We start from the raw sequence: 8,516 nt of genomic DNA on the forward strand, positions 1-8,516 counted from the left end.
CCTACATAATTTCCACAAAGCAGCAGGTGAAAAACTTGACCAAACTTCCTTTCTGGCAACATAATCTTGCCATAGGATGAGACTTAGTACATTACAAAAGGCCATTCCAATCAATTACAAAAATACATATAAAATCACTGTAGTTGTTTATACTTGCTTAGGATTACATGAGAATATTTTAAGTCTGTCAAATACATTTAAGCAGAAGTCTACTGCAGTTAGTATAAAATTTACCTAAAACAAGTTTCAATTTGTTTGAAAGCTGAAATCAGCTCTCACAACTCTGCCTCCATGACACTATCTTTAGTACAAAATTGTGTCTTGTGCCATTTATTACCAATATTCATTTGTAAAGTTGCTGAATGGGAGTTACCTATGAAACTTAACTTTCCTTTTAAAAAGTTTGGATCTACTATACTTATCTTACCTTGAAAGACTGCAAAAGCCAACTTCAGCAGGCGTTAATGGTTGCTGTCCATAGCCAGTTTGCTTTGCTCCCCAGACATGCCTACCCTGCGATGTCCAGAACCGACATTCCTTCAAGTGCTCCCCATTTATTTAATAATTCCTTAGAGGCAAATCACCCAGAATAAAGAGGCAGAGATATTTTTGCTGGCCTCAAGGTTAATCTGTTCAGGGGAGTCACTCCTGAGCAACAGCAAGCACACTTACCTTCTGAGTTTTGCCCAGCCCAGTTAGAGCACAGAACGCACACAAGTTTTCTGTATATATATATATATATATATAGATATAGATATAGATGTTTCAATTAAGTCTTTTGAGAAAAGCTAAGTAATTTATTGTTCTTTACCGATAATACAAGTTACTGAAGTTGGAGCATTAGGTAAGGAAGACACAAAAATAGCAGCAAAATGCTTGATTTTACCTCAATGGTTATAATACTTTTCTTCATTTTTCTTTTTATTTTTTTCTTAAAGTAACAAGATGCATATTTTCTTATTGCAGTTTCAGGCTGTGGCAAGCTCACTAAAAGTTCACTGAATAGTTGTCTATTCCTAAAGTACTAAAAGCATATAGCTATTTATTAAAAACATGAAATATGTAGTGTTAAAACTTAAGTATCACGAAAATGACAAACTCCTCCTGTTAAGTATTGGCAATATCCCATTTCAACCAAAACCATTTTTAAATAAGACTTTTTTCAACTTGCTAGTTCAGGCATAGAATTTGTAGTATTTCTAAAACTACTCAAATTGTCTTACATGTTCTGTTTTTCCACAGGTGGTTTTTGTAATGTTACTCATAAAAGTCATGAGGAGTTTGTTTTTAATATTTTTAGTTTAGCATCAGCAAAAGTACCTGTACCTTGCCCTACCCACGTATTACAAAATTCGGTTTGGCCTAAGCTTTCAAATTTTATTCTAAAAGGCATCAAAATCTGCTATGGCAGAAAAGACTGCAAAATAAGGGGTAAATTGGAGAGAAGCAGTCTAAAAAAGAAAGCTGAATTCTAAAATGAAAGTATTTTCCACTGAGTAATTCTAAATACGTTAGCAAGATACAATCAAGTATCTAAAGGTATTGTTACTACATGTAGGACAAGTTCTTACATCTTTTTCTTTAGTGCTAACTACTGAATATTCTGCTATACACCAAAACCAACGTTTTGAGAATCCTTAATTAACATTTCTGCCCAAAATCTGTACTACAAGTGAAATATTTCAATTACGCTCTATTGATGTAGTCAAAAATCAAAGTGATTTATAACTTATTTTAAATGAAAAATTACCCTGACTTGATATCAAGTTAAACGTAGGGTAGCCTATATTTTAGCTATAACAAGAGAGGAGTGTAAACTAAATGAACCTATTACTTATCCTTCTAATTTTAAATAAATTAATTTGAGAAACACTAGGGGAAAAGGCAACCCTTGTGATAGTAGTTCACAGCCTTAGCTGACATGGTCTTATTTACTCCTAGCTGTAACTTTTAGTATATCGGTTTTAGAGTTCTGCTGTCATTATGTGGAAAATACTGCTACAATTCCCAACTGGAAAGTACTCAACTTTGAATCGCCAAATCAGTAGATTTCACTTTAAAAAGACAAAACCTTACACGCAGAGAGAAAGGACCTTGCCTCAGTCAGAAAGACTAAAGAAACACAGAAAACCTCAGTGCAGTTTCCTCTGCTGTTCAAGACATTATCTACAATGAGTTTAGTGAAATAAAAAAAAAAAAGGTGGAAACCATTGCTTCATGCCTTAATATTGGTTGTATCTCCCCCTTATTTCCCATTGTACAGGTGAAAAGCATCTAACTCAAGCTTTTAGGAAAAGGTATATTCTCTTCATTGATAACTTCCTGGGAAAAAATTAATGGGAGAAAAAAACAAATCACATTTGGGGCAGAAAAAAAAAATAAATTAAGAAGCTTAGCATTACTCCCTCTCAAATGTTCCCCTTCCCCTCTTCCCAGTGGAAAAAGGACATTTTCCTTAACACTAAGCTTTAAATAGCTCTACATCATAATTTCTACCTAGCTTAATCTTTGACTCTGCATTCTCTCCCTTTTAGAAATTTTGCTAAAATGATACTTAAGGACAATTGTATGGAAAAAAAAACAACAAAGAGTGTGTTTCCTACAGTTTTTTTGTTGGAGATACCTCTCACTGCATCTTGAAACAGAAAATACAGGAATAAAGTGTTGGGGGGGCATAATTAACTGGCATGGAAACTTCAAAACAGATATATCCTCTTTTTGTGAGTGTAACTGTAAAAAAGGACTGCATGAAAAAGCTTGAGGAAGTGAAGCAAGCACAGCAACCCATCTAGAATTTTTATTTATTTTTTTTTTAGAGGGGAACTGGAAGCTCCTTTGACAAAAACAGGTCTAAAATAAACTCCACTGAAAAATTTCAAGCCTTGGGATGCTCCACTGTTCAGTTATTTTCTATGCCATAATCCTTCAGAGTAGATTTGGGACCTGTTAGTAACACATTGATATAACTACAAGTAATTGCAGATTTAACTATTCAATTGAAGTAAAATTTAAATACTTCCATCAAATACTTTAACTTAATTTACATTTTAAGTAATTGTTTAGCACATAAAGAAATTCTCCATTGTTATTTATAAATTTTGAAAAATTAGTGTGGTTCTCTTCAGCCTGTATTTTAAACAGCAAACATATGCCAGCAAGCTTTATAATTTTAAAGTCAAAAGTGAACATAAATGATATGATATTGACAAAATTCTATGATTATTTTTACAGCATGCGTTGTAAACTGTAGCTTTTAAAGTCATAGCTTGAATTGGCTATAAACTCGTCATTCTTTGAGTTCTCTGCAGTTGTTTAACAAGTGTAAACAAAAAAGTACACTTCATGTGTTTTCTTCTTGCACTCAATTTTTATGCAGTTAATTTTATATACATACTTCTCCAGTAAAAACTGTCTCTATATATGAGAGCTGTAGATAACTTAACAGTAGAATTATTAATATTTAAGTTAATATTGATGCATTTTTTATTTAAATTATAAACAAGTTGCTGAATCTCTGCCACGCTTAAGCAGCACAATAATATTGGGGTTTAAGGTTTATTTTACTACACCAATATTTACGTGCTGCTAGGGCGGAACAAGTATGACAACTCTTCTATTCATCCACATGTCAGGAACACAAATTTGATAATAGAAAATTAGTATCTTCAATTGTTTCTCTTCCTTAAATTTCTAAAGCAGCAAATAATGATTCGCATCATTATCAGAGCATACAAACCATGATGTGCTGCTAGAGTACTTTAAGGTGTCAAATATAAGACTTAATACATAGTATTTTTTATAACTGGAAACATTACTTCCCTTAAAGTTGTTTTTATGCATACACCAACCTGTAAAATTAAGAACCTGTTATGGTCCAGATCAATCCCATGGCTTCGAAGAAGAATACCAACATCTCTGAATGTCTTTTTCTGCCCATTGATGTAGTAGACAGAAGAATTATCTCTATAGGCAGTTCTAGATATACAAAATTTGCTGTTAGGAATGACTTCGTAATCTTCTCCTTCCTGTTTTGAGGAAAAACAAAGAAAAACAATTACTATATCACAGTTTACTTCATAGTTCACAATTAGGCACTGAAGTTCTATCATGTCCAGGTTTTAAGTCAACTGTACTCTGAGATCTAGTGGGAACTGTCTGAACGCTGAATATCTCAAAGAAAAAAAAAAAGATGAAAAGATAAAAAACCCAAAAAACTCCTTGAGAACTAGACAAAAATACCCCAAATATTTTAAACTGAATGGCCTTCATATCATGCTTTTTCCACCTCTAATACATGCTATTGCTTTGAAAATACTTAATTTACTCTTTACCACTGCCTCAAATCACAAAGGAAAAGGCCTACTTCAAATTAAAGTGGCTGTGCTATTACACCCTTTAAATTTTAGTTTAGGAAGTCTTGAATGACTTAACTACTGTTTGCATTTTAAACTCCTCTTTTATAGTGCTAGGAAAAGGAGTTACTTTTAGCTGAGTACTTTAAAGAGAAATTGTAGAAGATAAAAAAGCAAAACACTAGAGATGTGACAAATATGACATCGTTAGCTTCAAAAGATATCTTAGACCCATCTACAAAGCAACAACTGAAATAAAACTGGTACTATACTTAAAGTTAAAATTGATGCATGTTTCTTGTAAAGACTTAAACTCGCCTACCACTTTCCCAGATTAACCCCCAAGAGCATAATCACTTTGGTATCTAGTACATGCAGAAGTTTTTTAGATCATAAAGTTAGATGCTAGATGTTAAAACAAAAGTCAAGTAAAAAGAAATAATTTTTGAATCTTGTTATTATAAATACAAGTTAAAGGTATGTGTATATATATCAAGTCAAAAAAAGCCATTGCCTTTTAAAACAGTTCATTCAAAAGCTGTATATACTGCCAGTTTATTAACACAATTTTTGAAATTTCAATGTACATTTCCCAATATTTTGACTGACTGCGATCTCAACAGCTGATATTTCAGGTAGAAAGTGTCCACAAAAATTAAGTTTAAATTAAGAAATTAATTCCTTGCAATATAATTGCAATGAAACAAATAAAAACATCCAGAAGCTTTTATCAGTACACGAAGTGGAAAGCAAAATAAATATTTTTTAAAAAATTTGCCAACACTTTCTATTTCATCCAAACAAATATCAGGTTTAAAGATATTTAATGGTAGGATGTGAGGTCCAGAATTTTTGATTAAAAAAGTGTTTTAAAAATTGCAGGCATGTTTACAGTATATAAAAGTATAAATAAGAAAGTTTCAGATTCATTATATATTTTTCTAAATTCAGATAACCTAAACCAGTTTTTAATAGCTTTGAAAGGTTTGCTTAAATAGGTTTTAATTCTTAATATATATGCCCATATTATAAATTTAAGAATATATATAACATGTCTAAACAAACTTATGAATTTTTAGGGGTCTGATAAACTTCAGAAATAAGTTTTATTTACTTGAGGTAAACTACATGACAACTCTAAAATGGCTTCTTCTTAAAATGATTATTACATATTTCTAAGTCACTTTAAAACTTACTTGTAACAGATACTAGTCAAAAAAAATCAAAAATCCCTACTAATAATTTAAGAACTGCATTAGTCAACAGAGAATTTTTTTCAGCTAATTAACTCTGAATTGATGTTTTACACTCCAAAGATAAATTAATCATGCTATGAAGTTCTCCCCAGCTCAAACTAAAATAACCAAATATTCAGAGTTTTCAAACCCTTAAAGAAAAAAAAGCCTCCACTGTTCTGAATAGAAGCATACATACCTTGTCAATGATCTTTTGGAAGTGAATTTCCACTGAACAACTCTGGATGTCTGTATGTTTGTCAGAATTGTGGATCAGCACAGAGAGTTTTTTGCATCTGATTTTTTGTGCTCGATATCCAAACACAAAAAGCATTGAATCAATGACATTGGATTTTCCACTGCCATTTGGCCCAATAATACATGAAAAATGCTGCATAATAGAAGGAAAAAAACTGATATTCAAAGGGAAATAGATCCTGGCTAGTGTGCATCACCCACTTCATTTGTGAACAGTTTAAAACACAATCATTTCTCGTGCAAGAAACTGCAGACTATTGGCAGTAAAAACTAAGCCATCAAAAGGTAAAGCAGTACAACTTAAAGAAAAAAACATGCACCTCAAGTCAGCTCAGCTTTCTAAATTTTAACTTGTTAACTAAAAGCGACACTGCTTTTAGCAAGCATGTTTGGAAGGCAAGTTTCATGATTAGCCACGTAAGTCTCTTATGGGCACTAAAAAAATATTCTCATTCTTCAAACACACCCCTAACAGTTCTCTAGTAAACGAAATAAAGAGAAAAAGTGTGATTTTTTTAAGGTTTACTGATAAGTTCAGATTATACAGTATCAGAAAGTTGCACTTAACTGTTTTCTATACTGTCCAATAATGAAAATTTAGACTATCGCTATATAAATAATTCTAAAACTAAAATATTTTTTCAGTTGTTCTGAGGTAAGCTTACATGAAAATACAGAAAGGAATACTAACACACAGCGAAGTCTTACCTTCATTTAAAAATGTGTAAGGTAAAAGAAAGATACCTTATGAAAAGGTCCCAAGGTTTGCACCCCTGCAAAGGATTTGAAGTTCTGGTTTACAATATGAGATATGATGAGACGAGGAGCACCAGCTTCATTGGTCCTTGCTGGAGGTGGGGGAGGAGAAATGCTACCCAAAATCTCTTCTAAAGTTCGTTTATCAAGCACCTCATTTGAGTCTGTTAAAAACCATCCAAAATAAACAGAAAGGAAAAAAAAAAGACTATAAGCTCTTGGTGACTAGACACCTTCTAAAATGTCCAACTGGAAAAGCAAACATTTCTATATGAACCAAGCCTCCACCTTTGCCTGCAATTATTAAAATGAGCTAAGTGGAATTAAAATTCTTCTTTTCGTGAACTGAATCTTTAAAAAGAGATACTTAAGAAGTCCCATCGATTCACTAGTGGGTCTGTTCTTTCATTATGTAATTCTTATTCTAACACAATTTAATAGGCACTCTGTAATTGCAATAGCTACAACAGTCACAAATAAGCCTACAAATCTGAAACAGGCAAAGTCTTTCTGATTAATAAGTGCAAAGCCACATTTCAAGCGTGCTCACAAGTCGATCTGCAAGATTTGGGGATCGCTGCACAATGCTCTGAAAACTGTAATGACAGCACAACTACTCTGCAAAGACAGGAAGTTTGTTACGAAAACAAACTGGCCCCCTGAATATCAGCTAGCTGTAAGCAAAGCAGCTTTTCAACAGTTTCTAGCAACCTTTTCTTCAAATAGAAAGCAGTTTTTGCCATCAATTTCAAGACATTAATCTGTTTGTCAAATACTTTGCTTTAAGAATTGCATATCTGGCTACCTAAAAAGACACCCACTGCTGTTTTCCCAGACATTTTCAGCAAAAACTCAATAAAGTACATTGCTCTATGAAAAGGAAAGTCAAATCATTTTAAGAGTTAAGTAAATAAACTTGACATTTATTCCAGTCCAAGAAATCCCATACCATTGGCTGCATATAAATTTGAAAAATCCTGCTGTTGTACCACAATCTTAAGTACAATGTTACAGATCAGGAATATTAAATAGGCTTTATTAGGAGAAAGTCTACAAATCACTTTTGCACTTGTACTAAATCACTGGTCCAAACACTAACTCTAACATTAACTTTGCAGGCTCTTTTTACCATTTTAAACGCAGTTTAAACTTGCCAGGAGTCAAGGCTTTCAATATTCCTTTCTAGAAGAGCAAAGAGCAAATCCTATCTGGAACACTTGGTAAATTCAACTGAACGTTGTTGCTAAACCAGCACTGTCATCAAGTTTACACACCATCAGAACCAAAATATTCAGACATACCTTGTGGAGATACTTCACCAGGCTGTTTGTCACCTGCGTTTTCTACTTCCAGTACACTGGTGGACTCCTCTAAGGGTTCTTTGCCTTTCCGATGGGCTGCTGTAGAGGTTTTGGTGCACTTTCTTTGCACGACCTCTTCTGGCTGTTCCCCTTCCATTCTGAGCAATCGAAGTACTGAAGGGATCTATCTCCTTGGCTAACGTAAACAAGAAAACTCCATGATCTAAGCATTCAACTACAATCCCCTATGGAATATACCTACACATTTGCCCAGATGTTTGACTAATTTAGAAACTGAAGACTAGAGGTATTCTGAAGACAAAAATCCAAATTTGAAACAAAACCTCAAGCTTAGCCTCATACTGATATTTTAAAAATACACCACCCCCCAAAACAACAGACCGACCCTAAACTGTAGGAACAGCATGAACCTACCTACGGAAAGCTGATACAGCAATGTTCAATGCAGTTACTATGCTCAAAGAACCATGATGCTGGGGGCAAAAGAGTTAAAGACACATTCGCAATAACAAACTGAGTAGCCATATGTCTTCTGGAAACAGTCTTTACATACACATTTCAGTCCTGACACGCATTTTACTTTCAACAGTCCA

At 33.4% G+C, this 8,516-nt stretch overlaps 1 protein-coding gene across 1 annotated transcript in view; it reads right to left on the bottom strand.

Annotated features, from left to right (window-relative positions):
- The window catches only part of SMC4 (structural maintenance of chromosomes 4), a 34,931-nt gene extending 26,872 nt beyond the window's left edge, over nt 1-8,059 (bottom strand). The window contains exons 1-4 of the mRNA XM_010178710.1: nt 7,903-8,059; nt 6,590-6,765; nt 5,787-5,978; nt 3,849-4,025 (exon numbers count right to left, since the gene is read on the bottom strand). Coding sequence (XP_010177012.1) covers nt 3,849-4,025; nt 5,787-5,978; nt 6,590-6,765; nt 7,903-8,059 — 702 coding nt within the window. The remainder of the gene's footprint in view (nt 1-3,848; nt 4,026-5,786; nt 5,979-6,589; nt 6,766-7,902) is intronic.
- Nucleotides 8,060-8,516: the final 457 nt, after the last annotated feature.

This window comes from Mesitornis unicolor, unplaced genomic scaffold, assembly GCF_000695765.1.
Source record: "Mesitornis unicolor isolate BGI_N332 unplaced genomic scaffold, ASM69576v1 scaffold22902, whole genome shotgun sequence".
Taxonomy (NCBI): Eukaryota; Metazoa; Chordata; class Aves; order Mesitornithiformes; family Mesitornithidae; genus Mesitornis; species Mesitornis unicolor.